The sequence below is a fragment of the Podarcis erhardii genome (genome assembly GCF_964252035.2).
Source record: "Podarcis erhardii genome assembly, chromosome: 8".
Classification (NCBI taxonomy): Eukaryota; Metazoa; Chordata; class Lepidosauria; order Squamata; family Lacertidae; genus Podarcis; species Podarcis erhardii.
The window spans coordinates 85,947,648-85,966,285 of NC_138499.1; the positions used below are offsets into that span (position 1 = coordinate 85,947,648).

Consider the following 18,638-nt stretch of genomic DNA (forward strand, 5'->3'; position numbering starts at 1 on the left):
TTAATTAGGCACATGAACGTGTAGCAAATGGATTTTAACATCTGTAGAACCTAATTATGTAATTGTTCTGCTGCCTGCAGAAATGCAAGCGGTTGCTTCTCAGGCTGACTGTTCTTAAAGCTTTCATTAGAGAGTTGCTGTAAGGAACTATCAGTGTCAGGTTGCATCTGATCTGTGTACATCAGTGTTTCTGTTATGTACTGAAGTTCTCACCCTGGGCCAGCAGGGGAATACTGTAGATAGTTTTCACTCAGGTCCACATATGCAAATAAGGGATCGAAAGTGATGTTCAGTGATTGGATAGTTACAGAAAATGGTTACTGTTGCGTTCTAGTGGAGCTCTATATAAGCAGGCTGACTGAGCTCCTCAGTTCAGTTCTGTTCCAGCTTACAAATAAAGAGCTGCTTTGGAAGAATCGCTGTGTCGTCTGATATGTTCACCCACAACTTAACAGTTTCACAACCTTTTCCTGAATGTGGCCCCCTTCTGACCTTGTTTCCTTCCTGTGCCCCCCATGGACGTAGCCAAGGGGGGCAGGGGAGCAGCTGCACCCCCAATAAGAAAAAAAGTCAATACAAATCTGAGGTTCTGCCTTCCCCCCAAGAAAAATCCTGGCTACCCCCATCCTACTGGTAGAAAGGTAGCTATTTAAATGCTTTGCTTGTAAATAGAAGATGTTTTACTTATACTTTTTATAATTCATACAAAATGCAATTACATAAAATGATAGGAACATAATGAAATAATGTTGAAGCAGAAAAACAGAGAATCATGGAACTGGAAGGGACCCCAAAGTTAATCTTTCTAGTGCAGCCCCCTGCAATGTAGGAAACTCAGCTAAAGCGTCCATGACAGAAGGCCATCCAGCCTCTACGTAAAAACCTCCCAGGAAGAAGAGTCCAGAACCTCCTGAGGGAGATCCATCTTCCAGGTATTATAAAAAGAAAACAACATTTATTTGACCCTAGTTATTTGACACAGAGGGGGAAAAGGGAGTTCTGTATATATGGGAGAATTTTAAAAAGCAAGTGATCCTCACTGACCTGCTGGAAAAAGATCTTGCTATCTGGAGGAGCCCTGGCTGCCTAGATCAGGCTTCCTCAACCTCGGCCCTCCAGATGTTTTTGGCCTACAACTCCCATGATCCCTAGCTAGCGGGACCAGTGGTCAGGGATGATGGGAATTGTAGTCTCAAAACATCTGGAGGGCTGAGGTTGAGGAAGCCTGGCCTAGATAAAACCCGACAGACCCACACAATCTCACCTGGGAATAAGGCCCACTAAAATTCGGTGTGGCTTTCTTCTGGTCCGTATAGTTAAAGCCATGGTTTTCCCAGTAGTGATGTATGGAAGTGAGAGCTGGACCATCAAGAAGGCTGATGGCCGAAGAATTGATGCTTTTGAATTATGGTGCTGGAGGAGACTCTTGAGAGTCCCATGGACTGCAAGAAGATCAAACCTATCCATTCTGAAGGAAATCAGCCCTGAGGGCTCACTGGAAGGACAGATCATGAAGCTGAGGCTCCAATACTTTGGCCACCTCATGAGAAGAGAAGACTCCCTGGAAAAGACCCTGAGGCTGGGAAAGATGGAGGGCACAAGGAAAAGGGGACAACAGAGGACGAGATGCTGGGACAGTGTTCTCGAAGATACGAACATTAGTTTGACCAAACTGCGGGAGGCAGTGGAAGACGGGAGTGCCTGGCACTCCAGGGGGTCACGAAGAGTCGGACATGACTAAATGACTAAACAACAACAACATTCTTCTGAGTAGACACTTTGTTATTTACTAGATGCATGTCAGCAGCACCAGATGACCCCACACCTTGCAGAGGCAGCCAACACTGCCAACGGGCCCTGCGCCCCTTGGCAACATCCGAAGGCCCTGATGCACTAAGCGCTGGGGTGGATTGCACCCTGCGCATTGCAGAATCAGGCCCAGGCTGCCACCGGGCCCAGCACTGGCAACAGCAAAAAAGCAGCTTCAGCTCTCCCAACCCTACCCATTGCCACCTCACTACCGCACTTACCTGACCTGAGGGTTCTAGACTGTGGGCTCTACTGATCAAAGTGGGAGACCAGTAAACCAAATACAGTGGTACCTCGCAAGACAAACGCCTCGTAAGACAAAAAACTCGCAAGACGAAAGAGTTTTTCGTTTTTTGAGCTGCTTCACAAGACGAATTTCCCTATGGGCTTGCTTCGCAAGACGAAAACGTCTTGCAAGTTTGTTTCCTTTTTCTTATGCATTCTTTTTCACTGCATTCCTATGGGAATCCGTGCTTCGCAAGACGAAAAATTTGCTAGACGAAAAAACTCACGCAACGAATTAATTTTGTCTTGCAAGGCACCACTGTACTGACAAGACGGAGATAGTTCTCCAACCTGAGATTTAGGTGCCCTGCCTGTTCTCAATAGGATTGCAGTCTCTCTCAGGGAGCATCTACATAACTTGTGAGGACTCCTGGATCCAACATTGTCCCTAGAGATGACAATGTCTTTTGTGGCCTTCTTTTGGCTTCAGATGGTTCCCCAGTTAGGACCATTTCTGGACAGAGAGTGTTTAGCCACAGTACAGTGGTACCTCGGGTTAAGTACTTAATTCGTTCCGGAGGTCCATTCTTAACCTGAAACTGTTCTTTACCTGAAGCACCGCTTTAGCTAATGGGGCCTCCTGCTGCACGATTTCTGTTCTCATCCTGAAGCAAAGTTCTTAACCTGAGGTACTATTTCTGGGTTAGCGGAGTCTGTAACCTGAAGCGTATGTAACCCGAGGTACAGTGGTGCCTCGCAAGACGAAATTAATCCGTTCCGTGAGGCTCTTCGTATAGCGGTTTTTTCGTCTTGCGAAGCAAGCCCATTGACAGCTTAGCGGATTAGCGCTATTAGCGGTTTAGCGGCTTTTAGCGGATCAGCTGATAAGCGGCTTAGCGGCTTAGGAAAAGGGGGGGAACCCGCAGGAACTCGCAAGACTTTTCGTCTTGCGAAGCACCTCCAAAACGGAAAACTCTTTCGTCTAGCGGGTTTTCTGTCTTGCGAGGCGTTCGTCTTGCGGGGCACCACTGTACCACTGTATGTTGTGCTCTGGTCATTTCCCAGCTGCCTTACTTTAACGCACTGCCCATGGGGCTGACATTGCTACGTTTTTAATCAATTCAGTCAGATGCAACAACAGGACACCAATTCTAGAAGAATTACTCCAAAGTCTGCCTGTTCACTTCAAGGACCAATTGAAGGTGCATGTTAAAGCCTCAGACAACACTCATCAAGGACCACCTCTCCCTATTCTAGCCTGCCTGTGCCTTTCGTCTGGGGCTGAGGAGTGGCATCTTCTTCAGCTTCCACCATCTATGGAAATCCATTATGTGGCAACACATGAGAGACCCTAATGGGTAATGGCACTCTGGGTATAGACTGCTTTCTCCTCAAAGTGGTCTGACTGGCACCAACTCTGTCCCTTTGGGATAGTTCCTCATCCAGGCATTTTCAGAGTTTTAGTTTTGATTGCTTAACCCAGCTGTGCTGTTGATAGTTTTAGCGGTCTTAATTTGTTATGCTTGTGAAATTCCATTTCTGAGGTTTGGTTATTTTGTTTGTGGCACTGTGCCCCGATACTGATACGGACAAAGAGTGGATTGCACATTTTGTAATAATGTAAGAAGTAGCTTAGGGATGCAGGTGGCGCTGTGGGTTAAACCACAGAGCCTAGGACTTGCTGTTCAGAAGGTTGGCGGTTCGAATCCCCGTGGCGGGGTGAGCTCCTGTTGCTCGGTCCCTGCTCCTGCCAACCTAGCAGTTCAAAAGCACCTCAAAGTGCAAGTAGATAAATAGGTACCACTCCAGCAGGAAGGTAAACAGAGTTTCCGTGCGCTGCTCTGGTTCGCCAGAAGAGGCTTAGTCATGCTAGCCACATGACCCGGAAGCTGTATGCCAGCTCCCTCGGCCAGTAAAGCGAGATGAGCGCCGCAACCCCAGAGTCGGCCATGACTGGACCTAATGGTCAGGGGTCCCTTTACCTTTACTAAGAAGTAGCTTTCAAATACAGTGGTACCTCAGGTTACATAAGCTTCAGGTTACAGACTCCACTAATCCAGAAATAGTGCTTCAGGTTAAGAACTTTGCTTCAGGATGAGAACAGAAATTGTGCTTAGGGGGCGCGGCAGCAGCAGCAGGCCCCATTAGCTAAAGTGGTGCTTCAGGTTAAGAACAGCTTCAGGTTAAGTACGGACCTCCGGAACGAATTAAGTACTTAACCTGAGGTACCACTGTACATTTTTGTTTTTTAATACAAGCCTGTTTTGAATTGGTAGGGCATTTCTGCAGGAAGCTATGCTCATCATTGACTACAAACAATACATCCTAGGTTCCCATGCTGGTCACGCTGCAGTGGAAACAATCAAACTCTTAGGGAAACAGCTTCTTCTTAGGACCCAGTTGGATGGGTCCAGAAGACTCCCAATAACTCAGCAGGGCAAAAAGCAGCTCAGGGAAAGAGATTAAGAGAAACTACATGGAGAAAAATGATTCTCACATAAACTCTCAGTACTGCAGCCCTTATTTATCCAGTTTGGAGCCCCATGCAGCCTTTTAAAGTACGCATTAGCAGCTATGATAACGGCACTCTCATTTCGTCTACATTAGACTTCAGAATAATGCTGTTGGAGTGCTTGAGGGAGGTGGTGATCAGATCATGAACTGATTAGTGAAAAAGCCCCCAATAGTTTATTCAAAACACAATTCCAATTAACCAAAAGCTGAGCTAACAAGCAGAGTGCATTTTGTTGTTCCAATTTTGTGGACTGTCTTGATTTCGGAATGTATTCGCAAACAGCAACACACAAGGACTGTGCAGTTGCACCTAAGAGACCATTAATGTCGTGTTCAAGCTTCTAAAAAGTTGAGTACTGGAAACGCCACAACAAGCTGAGCTAGTGGATTTACTAAACACTTCCTTTTTTTACTTCCTGCTACGTAGCCATGGGAGTTTTCCAGAGCATGACTCAATTAAGTTTCTAGGTAGGGTGTGGAGCTTCCCAAACTCCCCTTTGCAAGATGAGAAATGTCTACACGCTACACCAAAGGAGGTTTTACATGCTTTGCGCATGAGAGCTGGCCGCCTTCAATGGAGACAGAGGTTTTGACCAGACCTGCTGATTGGTTTTCTCTTCATATCGTACGAACAGGATGGGTGCTTCCCACAAATGACTCCTAAAGACTCAGGAACATGACAGTTAGGGCTCAACCACACTTAATATATAATAGTAATAATTTATTATTTATACCCCACCCATCTGGCTGAGTTTCCCCAGCCACTCTGGGCGGCTCCCAATCAAGTGTTAAAAACATTACAGCATTAAATATTAAAAACTTCCCTGAACAGGGCTGCCTTCAGATGTCTTTTAAAGATAGGATAGCTGCTTATTTCCTTCACATCTGAAGGAAGGGTGTTCCACAGGATGGGTGCCACTACCGAGAAGGCCCTCTGTCTGGTTCCCTGTAACATCACTTCTTGCAATGAGGGAACTGCCAGAAGGCCCTCGGCGCTGGATCTCAGTGTTTGGGCTGAACGATGGGGGTGGAGACGCTCCTTCAGGTATACAGGACCGAGGCCATTTAGGGCTTTAAAGGTCAGCACCAACACTTTGAATTGTGCTCGGAAACATACTGGGTGCCAATGCAAATCTCTCAGGACCGGTGTTATGTGGTCCCGGCAGCCACTCCCAGTCTAGCTGCTGCATTCTGGATTAATTGCAGTTTCCGGGTCACCTTCAAAGGTAGCCTCATGTAGAGCATGTTGCAGTAGTCCAAGCGGGAGATAACTAGAGCATGCACCACTCTGGCGAGACAGTCCGCGGGCAGGTAGGGTCTTAGCCTACGTACCGAATTAACCTGCACCTCCATGGACAGCTGTGAATCCAGAATGACTCCCAGGCTGTGCACCTGGTCCTTCAGGGGCACAGTTACCCCATTCAGGACCAGGGAATCCCCCACACCCATCCACCCCGTCCCCCAAAAACAGTACTTCTGTCTTGTCAGAATTCAACCTCAATCCGTTAGCCGCCATCCATCCTCCAACCGCCTCCAGGCACTCACACAGGACCTTCACCTCCTTCACTGGTTCTGATTTGAAAGACGGGTAGAGCTGGGTGTCATCTGCATATTGATGGACACCCAGCCCAAGCAGGACTTCTGCTTGTCCTGCTGATTTCTCACAGGGAAGCCCCCTCATTACCACTGAACTGGAGAAAATGTCAGCAGAGTTTCAATGGATCGTAATAATAATAATAATAATAATAATAATAATAATAATAATAAATTTATTATTTGTACCCTGCCCGTCTGGCTGGGTTTCCCCAGCCACTCTGGGCGGCTTCCAACAAAGATGAAAGATACACTAAAATGTCACATATTAAAAACTTCCCTGAACAGGGCTGCCTTCAGATGTCTTCTGAATGTCAGGTAGATGTTTATCGCTTTGACATCTGATGGGAGGGCGTTCCACAGGGCGGGCGCCACTACCAAGAAGGCCCTTTGCCTGGTTCCTTGTAACTTGGCCTCTCGCAGTGAGGGAACCGCCAGAAGGCCCTCGGCGCTGGACCTCAGTGTCCGGGCAGAACGATGGGGGAGGAGACGCTCCTTCAGATATACTGGACCGAGGCCGTTTAGGGCTTTAAAGGTCAGCACCAACACTTTGAATTGTGCTCGGAAACGTACTGGGAGCCAATGTAGGTCTTTCAAGACCGGTGTTATATGGTCTCGGCGGCAGCTCCCAGTCACCAGTCTAGCTGCCGCATTCTGGATTAGTTGTAGCCATCTGCTCCACTTCAGCGGAAAATGGCAGGTTTTTCCAGGGAGAGCTGGAAAAGTACGTGGGACAAATGGTAAACCGCTGGGAACCATGTTTTCTAGGTGAGGGAGAAGTGGAAATGTGCACAGACTGTATTATAATAGAGCTGGTAGTACTGTAACAAGACCTTGTTAGTATCATTCACATTATATGGCAGCATACTTTGAAAACCACAGTAGTTTACTGGACTTTGTAAGGGCCCTTTTATCCAGGATACTTTACAAATTCAACCCAAAAACTCCTATGACCACAAAGAGGTTCTTGAAATATATTACTACTAGGTTTCTTAATGACAGGCCTGTGCCCCACACTAGAGTTTGATACACTACAAGGAAGGAGCGCTACACTAAATAAATAAACGAATAAATGCCACCCACTGGGAACAAGTCGGGGAGCTGCCAATACCGACGGACATTACTGGGGTCCCTATTGAAATGAAGGGAAGGGAATAATGAGCTTCAGAGAAAGCAAGAAATATACAATGCAATACAATCGCAATGAATGCAACTGATCTGTGGAAAACACAACCTGAAAAGAGAAGGTTACAGATAGGTAGCCGTGTTGGTCTGCCATAGTCAAAACAAAAAATTCCTTCCAGTAGCACCTTAAAGACCAACTAAGTTAGTTCTAGGTATGAACTTTCGTGTGCATGCACACTTCTTCAGATACACACTTCTTCAGATATTTTGTTCTGAAAAGAGAAACAACGCATGCACTTTTGCAAACTAAGAAAGTCTTCAGTAAGAAATTATTTTTAAAAAGAAATAAAGCAAGAAATAGATCCTAACACGGGACGAAATGGGTCACTGGAATGAGACGGCTCTGCTCATCTTTCCCTCTTATTATTTCAGACGGGGGAGTTTGACGGCGCCCGGGCTACTTACTGCTGCGGCCGCTGCTCCTGCCCGCCCTCCGGCCCCGAAGCGCCCCCATCCCGGGGGCTGGCAGAGGCGTCGCCCGGCGAGGCGCCCCTTGGCAAGGGAGACGGAGAAGCCGAATGCGTCCGGCTCATGGCTCCGGCTGCAAGGACTCCGCTGGCGGATACACGCGCGCCCAGAACAGCTGCTCCCTCGCCCAGCCGCAGGAAACGAAATCGAAAGTTTGCAACACGCGCTTTACTTTCGCTTTCCCCGCCAAGACACGCCCCGCCCTCGAACACACGCCCCCTCGCCTCACCTGCCGCGGGACACAGGTGGTCTTCATGAAGGATGGAGTCACACCCCCCAGGGGCCCAAATGCGCTGAGCATGCTCGGTTGCAGGGCCAGCCTGGATCCCACTTACCTGCGAGTAAGCGCCATGCAAACATGCGCTGGATTATGGAGAAAGCTAGAGAGTTCCAGAAAGACATCTACAGTGGTACCTCTGGTTTACATACGCTTCAGGTTACATACACTTCAGGTTACAGACTCTGCTAACCCATAAATAGTGCTTTAGGTTAAGAACTTTGCTTCAGGATGAGAACAGAAATCGTGCTTCGGCGGCGCGGCAGCAGCAGGAGGCCCCATTAGCTAAAGTGGGCTTCAGGTTAAGAACAGTTTCAGGTTAAGTACAGACCTGCGGAACGAATTAAGTACTTAATCCGAGGTACCACTGTACTTCTGCTTCATTGACTATGCAAAAGCCTTTGACTGTGTCGACCACAGCAAACTATGGCAGGTTCTTAAAGAAATGGGAGTGCCTGATCACCTCATCTGTCTCCTGAGAAATCTCTATGTGGGGCAAGAAGCTACAGTTAGAACTGGATATGGAACTGATTGGGAAAGAAGCACGACAAGGCTGTATATTGTCTCCCTGCTTATTTAACTTACATGCAGAATTCATCATGCGAAAGGCTGGGCTGGGTGAATCCCAAGCCGGAATTAAGATTGCCGGAAGAAATATCAACAACCTCAGATATGCACAACCTTGATGGCAGAAAGTGAGGAGGAATTAAAGAACCTTTTAATGAGGGTGAAAGAGGAGAGCGCAAAATATGGTCTGAAGCTCAACATAAAAAAAAACGAAGATCATGGCCACTGGGCCCATCACCTCCTGGCAAACAGAAGGGGAAGAAATGGAGGCAGTGAGAGATTTTACTTTCTTGGGCTCCATGATCACTGCAGATGGTGACAGCAGTCTCGAAATTCTTGGGAGGAAAGCAATGACAAACCTAGACAGCATCTTAAATAGCAGAGACATCACCTTGCCAACAAAGGTCCGTATAGTTAAAGCTATGGTTTTCCCAGTAGTGACGTATGAAAGTGAGAGCTGGACCATAAAGAAGGCTGATGGCCGCAGAATTGATGCTTTTGAATTATGGTGCTGGAGGAGACTCTTGAGAGTCCCATGGACTGCAAGAAGATCAAACATATCCATTCTTAAGGAAATCAGCCCTGAGTGCTCACTGGAAGGACAGATCGTGAAGCTGAGGCTCCTCATGAGAAAAGAAGACTCCCTGGAAAAGACCCTGATGTTGGGAAAGATGGAGGGCACAAGGAGAAGGGGACGACAGAGGACGAGTTGGTTGGACATTGTTCTCGAAGCTACCAGCATGAGTTTGACCAAACTGTGGGAGGCAGTGGAAGACAGGAGTGCCTGGTGTGCTCTGGTCCAGGGGGTCATGAAGAGTCAGACACGACTAAACGACTAAACAACAACAAGTGCCATGCAATGCAACAGGACTCGCTGTTGGGCAGGCATGGCTGGGCTGGCGCTGTAAGACCTGTGTGCTGCCTCCATGCAGAGGAAGCTCAGGGACCAAGGAGGGATCCCCACGACACCCACCCAAAGAGGAGGCAGGCAAGGCCCAGCCCCTTGGCAGGTGCCACTTTCCTCAGCTATGCCTCTCCAAATTCTCTCCCGGCACTATGTGGCACAAGAGGGACAGGACGAGCCCCATAAGCACCCCACTGTGCTCATTGAGACACACTGCCTGTTGACTGGGACCAGCGTTCTTGTGAGTTGCAAGTGGTGGCTCAGGGAACAATCCCGTTGACACGGTCCTCTGGTGCGAGTTCTGTGAGTCCCTTGCACAGCTGTCAACCTTTCCTTTCTTTGCGGGAAATTCCCTTATTTCAGCGCCGTTTCCCACTGCTATCCTGGATTGTCAGATATCCCGTAGACTGTCCCTGGGGCAGGTGAGGCTGATGATCCCTTATTTCCAAATCTGAAAGTTGACAGCTATGGTCCCTTGCGCCCTAGGATGTGGGTTGACGAATGCAGCCTCAATGTGGGAGAATTAAGGGGGGCGGCTAGATGCTGGGGGGCACTTCTGAGCAAACTGTTAAGTTGTGGGTGAACATATCAGAAGACACAGCTCTTGTTTTTTCACAGGCCAGAACAGAACTGAAATGAAGGGTTCAGCCAGCCTGCTTATACAGTGGTACTTCGGGATGCGAACGGGGTCCATTCCGGAGCCCCGTTCGCATCCAGAAGCAAACGTAACTAGCGACAGCACATCTGTGCACGCGCACATCGCTGTTCGCCGCTTCTGCGCATGCACGTGAGCATCTGCGCATGCGCGAGTGGTGAAACCCGGAAGTAACGCGCTCCATTACACTAGAACGCAACAGTAACCATTTTCTGTATCCAATCACTGCACGCCACTTTCGATCCCTTATTTGCATATGTGGACCTGAACTATCTACAGTATCCCCCTGCTGGCCCAGAGTGAGAACCTGCCTAGTAGACATGATGGGGAAAGGACATTCATTTTGCCAGAGCCAAGCCATGCAGGGCAGTATATTTGGGAAGGTAACCTGGAAATGGTTACCTGGTAAGGCCTTTGCCAGTTCCAAGGCTTCCAGCCTTTCCTTTCGCTTTCCTGGGCCTAAAAAGGTAAAGGTAAAGGAACCCCTGACCATTAGGTCCAGTCGTGACTGACTCTGGGGTTGCGGCGCTCATCTCGCTTTATTGGCCGAAGGAGCCGGCATACAGCTTCCGGGTCATGTGGCCAGCATGACTAAGCCGCTTCTGGCGAACCAGAGCAGTGCACGGAAACACCGCCGGAGTGGTACCTATTTATCTACTTGCACTTGGACATGCTTTCAAACTGCTAGGTTGGAAGGAGCAGGGACCAAGCAACGGGAGCTCACCCCGTCACGGGGATTCGAACTGCCGACCTTCTGATTGGCAAGTCCTAGGCTTTGTGGTCTAACCCACAGCGTTAAACCACTGGGCGTGCTTTGTGCCTTTAACAACAGCCTGACGCACAGCAGGCAAGTCTTTTCCCTCCACTTATCTCCCAGCCAGGAGAAGTTCACCCACATAATTTCTGCTGATGAAGCAAATACAGTTTGGCCCCGCTGAAGTCAATAGGAATGTCCCAGAACACACTCTGAAAACGGCTTGCAATTTTCTAGACTGCTGTATGCAAACACATTTCTCTGGACTAATTCGGGTGACGTCTCCCCCCCCCCCCCGTGCTTTTAATAGCCACACCACAGAAAGAATTTCTGGTGGGGACTTTTCTGGTCTGGAAATGGGAGCCGTGGTGGTTTGCTGCTCTTTCTGGCATACAGAACCCCATAATTGTTGGGGGGGGGCCTCCCATCCCACACAAAAGAGAAATGTGTGTGGCAATCCTGCTTAAGAAAGGAGACCTTAAGGGCAAAACTAGATGGTACACAGCATTTGTTTCAGTATGCAGTTTGCACCAATTCCATATAAAGTTGGAGAAGTAACTTAAAGCACAGATTGGGCTGGCAGGAAGGGGGAACGGAGCGCTTTACATGCCCCCCCCCCCGGTTTTCCCTATCCATTTTTCTTCTGCTATGGGTTACTTTCAGAACTGGAGCCTCAAAAGATGACAGCCAGAGAGAAGCAGCAGGAGGGTAGAAATTCAACAGGGGTAGAATTCAGCTCTCCTTCCTCTCCTGCTGAACTTTGAATCACTCCCTTTATAAGAAATCCATGGGCAAATTCTGGCACACAAATCTGCTACTGTTGAGTCTAGTCCCCTACCCTAAATGTGTTGTACAAGTGGTGGTGCTGTAGTGGGTAACTATTGGACTTGAATCCTATTGAATATAGGATTTGAAATCTAGGTATTCCCTAGTGACCTTGGACTAATCAACAATATTACTCATCCTAGCCTCACAAGGCTGTTCTAAGGTTTAAAAAGGGGCAAAGACACCATATGACCACCCTGAACACCTGGGATGACAGAGTAGGATTAAAATGTAACAAATAAATCCAGAAATAAGTGTGGTTGTTGGGCAATAGGGAAAACAGCTTCTTCCGTCAGGGAAATATACCCTAGTTCTTTTCATTTCAAATTAGAGATATTCTGCTTCAGACTATGAACCTGTCCATCTTGTAATGGCTAGGTTTATTTCTGAGCACCATTTTCACTAGATGTTCTCCTGCAAACCTGTAAAGTATGGTTTGTCCCAGCAGTTATTTCTGGAGTTCTTCTGTAGATCATCGTGCAAAACTCAGAATCACAGAACCGTAGAGTTGGAAGGGACTATGAGGGGCCATCTAGTCTAAACCTATGCAATGCAGGAATCTTTTGCCCAATGTGGGGCTTGTACCCACAACCCTGGGCTTCAGAGTCTCGTGCTCAAGTGACACACTGAACTAATAACAGAAAATGGCCACTTGAAATATGTTCTCTTTTCAGGGGCAAACTCATATTAGCCCCTTGTTCTAAATAAAATCTCAATGGCTATGAGCTGTGCAAGCAACACATACAACCAAGTAGACTTTTAATAATAATAATAGTAAATAATAATAATAATAATAATAATAATAATAATTTATTTATACCACACCCATCTGGCTGGGTTTCCCCAACCACTCTTTTCTTCTCTATATTTGAGCTAGTGATTTCTCTTGTTTGCTGCAGGCATTTTACACGGATGTTGTCTACCATCCAGATCTAAAATCCAGATGGCTCTACAGCGGTACCTCATTTTGAGTCCGCCCTGTTTAGGATCCATTTCGTCCAACGTCCACAGCAAACCCAGAAGTACCAGAACGGGTTACTTCAGGCTGAATTCTTCAAGAAGTTGCATGAGACTTTAATGGACTTTTTGGACTTTAAAATTATAATGATGGGTGATATGAATGGAGTCGTCTCCACAAACATGGACAAGGCCCAAAGACAAACAATATCTAATGATGGAAGACTACCAAAGACATTCTTTGAACTGACTGACACTATGGACCTGATTGACATTTGGAGAACTAGGAACCCTCTGGAAAGGGAGGGGACCTTCTTCTCTGAAGCAAAAATGACATGGACTAGAATTGATCAAATATGGACTTCTAGTAATCTGGCATCAAAAGTTAAAAAAATAGAAATCTGCCCAAAGACCTGTTCTGACCACAATGCTGTCAAGATGGAAATGAAACTGACAACAGCTGGAACCTTTAGATGGAGAATGAATGACACTCTCTTTGGAGATGAAGAAATTTGTAAAAAGGCTCAAAAGACACTTAAAGACTACTTCGAGATTAACCTGAGATCAGACACTGAAAAAAGAGTTATTTGGGATGCAAGTAAAGCCGTGATGCGTGGCTTCCTAATACAACAGAATTCAATAAAGAGGAAAAAACAGAATGAGAAGAAAGAGAAAATTTGGAATCTAATAAAAGAAGGGGAGAAGAAATTGAGATCTAAGCCTAAATCTCAAGAGATATTAAGAGAAATAAAATTCTATCAAACACAATATATGGAATTGATGAATCAGGAAATAGAATGGAAAATTAAACAAATGAGACAAAAGACTTTTGAGTCCGCAGATAAATGTGGGAAGCTACTGTCTTGGCAATTGAAAAAGAGGCAAAAATTGAATACAGTGACATCACTCGAAGTAGATGGGAAGTCTATTAATAAACCAAATGAGATAAGTAATTGTTTTCAAAGTTTCTTCAAGAAATTATACAAACAAGGGCCAAAAAACGAACAGGAGATAGAAGAATTTATTGGAAAATACGGCTTACCAAAAATCTCTGAAAATAATAGAAGGAGTTTAAATGAGAAAATTACAGATCAAGAAATAGAGAACGCCATTCAGGATATGCAGCTGGGAAAATCACCAGGACCAGATGGACTAACTGCGAGATACTATAAAGCACTGAAGGATTGGTTAATACAACCATTGAAAGAAGTTTGCAATCAAATTTTGGAAGGGAAAAAGGCTCCCGAATCGTGGAAGGAAGCATTCATCTCACTTATACCGAAGACAGAAACTGAGAAACATCAAGTTAAGAATTACCGCCCTATATCACTCTTGAATGTGGATTATAAAATTTTTGCAGACATTTTAGCAAAAAGATTCAAAAAAGTTTTGTTAGAGGAGATTCACAGGGACCAAACTGGCTTTCTACCAGGCAGGCAATTGTCAGATAATGTGAGGAATATTATAGACATTTTAGAACTTCTGGAAACTGACATAAATAGAAAAGCTGTTTTGATTTTTGTGGATGCAGAGAAAGCCTTTGACAACATTTGTTGGAGCTTTATGAAGAGGAATCTCCAAGGGATGGGGGTAGGCAAAAACTTTGAAAATGGTATAAGTGCAATTTACTCTGAGCAAAAGGCCAAACTAATTGTAAATGGTATGGTTATGGACGAAATTCCAATAGAGAAAGGGACACGACAGGGATGCCCAATTTCCCCTCTATTGTTTATATCGGTACTGGAGGTTTTCCTAAATATGATTAGAAGAGACCAGCTGGTTAAAGGTATACAGGTCGGAACTAAACATTATAAGTTAAGAGCATTTGCAGATGATCTAGTCTTGACATTACAACAGCCAGAAACCAGTACAAAAAGAGTTTTGGAACTTATTGAAATATTTGGTCAGGTAGCAGGTTTTAAATTAAACAAACATAAGACAAAGGTGTTGGAAAAAAATCTTACGGTGGGGGAAAAAGATAGTTTTCAAAGAGAAACTGGTTTGGAAATTACTAAAAAGGTAAAATATCTGGGGGTGAATTTAACATCTAAGAATGTGAACCTATTTAAAGACAATTATGAGAAATGCTGGGCCGAAGTGAAGAAAGATTTCGATATATGGTCAAGATTGAGACTTTCCTTGTTAGGCCGAATTGCTGTTATCAAGATGAATGTATTGCCGAGATTGTTGTTTCTGTTCCAGACATTGCAAATTTTAGATAAGATGGACTGTTTCAAGAAGTGGCAGAAAGATATATCTAAATTTGTCTGGCAGGGCAAAAAACCCAGAATAAAATTTAAGATTTTGACTGATGCAAAGGATAGAGGGGGCTTTGCCCTGCCGGACTTAAAACTTTATTATGAAGCAGCGGCTTTTTGCTGGCTGAAACCATGGCTACTTCTTGAGAATACAGACATTCTGGACCTGGAAGGTTATGATAATAGTTTTGGTTGGCATGCATATTTATGGTATGACAAGGTAAAGGTACATAGAAATTTTAAAAACCATATTGTTAGGAAAGCATTGTATAATGTATGGAATCGATATAAAGATTTGCTTGAAAGTAAAACCCCCAGGTGGTTGTCACCAATGGAAGCCAAGGCGGTAAAAAGACTGAACATGGATACAGAGTGGCCAAAATATTGTGAAATTATAGAATATGATGGTGAAAAGTTGAAACTACAGAGTTTTGAGAAATTGAAACCTAAAGTTCGAGATTGGTTACATTATTTCCAGATCAATGAAACTTTTAAGCAGGACAGAAAACTAGGATTTCAGAAGGAGAGGTCAAAGTTAGAAACAGAATTGCTAGAACCCAATACCAAGAATTTGTCTAGAATGTATAATCTGCTGCTAAAATGGAATACACAGGATGAAACGGTTAAATCAGCTATGATTAAGTGGGCACAGGATATTGGTCATGATATTATGTTTGCTGACTGGGAGCAGTTATGGACCACAGGTATTAAATTTACGGCATGCAGTGCCCTGAAAGAGAACATAATGAAAATGATCTATAGGTGGTACATGACTCCAGTCAAGCTTGCAAAGATATATCATTTGCCCAATAACAATTGTTGGAAGTGCAATGAATGTGAAGGAACTTTTTATCACCTTTGGTGGACCTGCCCAAAGATTAAGGCCTACTGGGAAATGATCTATAATGAAATTAAGAAAATCCTTAAGTGGACATTTGTAAAGAAACCGGAGGCTTTTCTCCTGGGCATGGTCGGCCAATTGGTACCAAAGAAAGATAGGACCTTTTTTATGTATGCAACAACAGCAGCAAGAATCCTTTTGGCGAAGTATTGGAAGACTAAAGAATTACCTACTCTGGAAGAATGGCAGACCAAGGTGACTGAATTTATGGGATTGGCAGAGATGACCGGCAGAATTCGTGACCAGAAGAAAGAGACAGTGGAGGAGGACTGGAAAAAATTTAAAATCTATCTTAAAAATTGTTGTAAAATTTCGGAATGTTAAGATGTCAAGGGATTGGATACAAAGAATTACAGCTATAAATTGAAATTTATAAAATAGAATTTTTTTAAAGAGAATTAAATATAAAAATGGGATGAAGAATTGCTAAAAATTTTTAAAATATGGATGCAGGGAAGGGGAGGTTTGGGGAAGTCGTGTTATGTTTATTTGTTTTTTGTTTATGTTGTAAAATCAATAAAAATTATTTAAAAAAAAAAAAAAACAGAACGGGTTACTTCAGGTTTGCCAATCGTGCTTTGTGCATGCGCAGAGCGGCACTTTGTCAAGCGTCCCTTTCGTTGGGATCCGGGACGCAAAAGGAGGTACGACTGTACGCACAACGGCAGACACTTGGGGTGGGTGCAGGGCAAATGCAGCCAGAAGATCCCAGGGTGGTTCCCAACAATGTAAAATACAACAATAAAAAGCAGTATAAAACAAATTACAATCCCAACTTGAGTGGGTCCTAAAAATATACATCTCAGGTGTCCAGGGGAAGAATTCAACACCTCGCTTTCCCAAATGTTTCCCATTTAAGCCTGCCCAACATAATAATCTCCCCCTAAGACAATTTGAGGGATGCGGGTGGCGCTGTGGGTTAAACCACAGAGCCTAGGGCTTGTCGATCAGAAGGTCGGTGGTTCGAATCCCCACGATGGGGTGAGCTCCCGTTGCTCGGTCCCTGCTCCTGCCAACCTAGAAGTTTGAAAGCACGTCAAAGTGCAAGTAGATAAATAGGTACCGCTCCGACGGGAAGGTAAACGGCGTTTCTGTGTGCTGCTCTGGTTCGCCAGAAGCGGCTTAGTCATGCTGGCCACATGACCCGGAAGCTAGCTGTATGCCGGCTCCCTCAGCCAATAAAGCGAGATGAGCGCCGCAACCCCAGAGTCGGTCATGACTGGACCCAATGGTCAGGGGTCCCTTTACCTTTACCTTTACCTTTACCTTGAAGACAATTTGGGGGCACCAGGGGGAGAAGTCCTGTTGCACTAGCTGAAGTCTTGGTGTGGGACCGGTCAATTGAATCCATCCGAAAGGTTTAGTGTCTCTGCACCAACCCAGGTGAGAACTCTTGAAACTGCTCTGAGAAATGCCAATAAAGTCCATAGCATCAAGTCTTTCTGAATTGAGCCGAGGGAAATTTTCGGACTCTACATTGCATACTGGGGGAGACATGCGCCTAAGCCTTTATCATAAACACAACACACTCACGGGTTCTTTTGTTGTGTTGGCATTTGTGTGACAAGTCAAAACTCACCCCATTTTGTGGCCTTTCTTCACGTTGGGATCTTTCTTTGTTTTTGTGCGCAAAGGCACCAACCGATGCTGAGGCCTTTTACTCGACATCTATTACACTTATACAAGCAGTCAACAGGTTGCTGCCAGATTTGCCAACATACAAAGCACATCACTGAGCTTCTCTGGCTCACCTGTCCCAACTGCCACCTTCCCAGAGCCCAACATTCTGTTTGGAAGTTTCTGTCAATGAGTGGCTCCCAGCATTATCCAATAATTGCTCTTCAGGTAAAACTGTAAGATGCTTTCCACAATCTTGGGAGGTATTGTGCGAACTTCTTGCGATATTCCATTCATACCAGTGACATGAAATTAACTTCTGTGGTGGTGAGGGGGAAGGGTAAATTCACCTGACCTTTCAGTGATTATTTAATTAGTTTGAAAGCATTTGTTAATTTAAGTGCGCTTACTTGATTTTTGTCCATTACATACCATTAGAAAGACAAGGTTTGCTTTGGATCAGAAGTAAATAGGTGTTTAGGGAAAACTCAGCAGACTGGGAGGTGTCTAGAAAGATGGCAGGGTTGTCTTACACCTCAGAAGGGTCCCCTAGCCTTCATGGCAGGCCTTTTCGAGCTGAGCCATTACAGGGAGGGTAGGGCAAGAAACACCAGGAAAATCTAGAACACAGATTTGATACCATGTGAACGCCTCCTGAAAAACGGAGTGAGCGTTTATCAGTCCCATGCTAAGCACCTAGAGAAGAATGACTTAATTCATTTCTTGCATCTCTTTTGTTAGGGTTGCCAGCAGCTAACCCAGAGCGCTAAAATCCCCAAGATAACTACGTATTTCATTACAGGTAGGTAGCCAAGTTGCTGTGCTGCAGTTGAAACAAAATAAAAAAAAATTCCTTCCAGCAGCACCTTATTGTTATTGGTATGAGCTTTCGTGTGCATGCACACTTCTTCAGATACACATTTCATGTGCATGCACACGAAAGCTCATACCAATAACAAACATAGTTGCAGTGGCGTAGCGTGGGTTGTCAGCACCCGGGGCAAGGCAAGTAATTTGCGCCCCCTAACCCGTGGATTTGCGCCCCCTAACCCGTGGATTTGCCCTAACCCCAGATGTTGCGCCCGGTGCGGCCGGCCCCCCCTGCACCCCCCACGCTACGCCACTGCAT

At 45.4% G+C, this 18,638-nt stretch overlaps 1 protein-coding gene across 3 annotated transcripts in view; it reads right to left on the minus strand.

Annotated features, from left to right (window-relative positions):
* EPSTI1 (epithelial stromal interaction 1) overlaps positions 1 to 17,674 on the minus strand; it is a 44,246-nt gene extending 26,572 nt beyond the window's left edge. Inside the window, exon 1 of one of the 3 annotated variants that reach the window (XM_081872879.1) lies at positions 17,472 to 17,674. In XM_081872879.1, the coding sequence (XP_081729005.1) occupies positions 17,472 to 17,560 (89 nt within the window). In that variant the 5' untranslated portion in view covers positions 17,561 to 17,674. Of the gene's footprint in view, positions 1 to 7,731; positions 7,934 to 17,471 lie in introns of those variants that run through there. The other 2 variants (XM_081872880.1, XM_081872878.1) reach the window with 2 other exon arrangements.
* Positions 17,675 to 18,638: the final 964 nt, after the last annotated feature.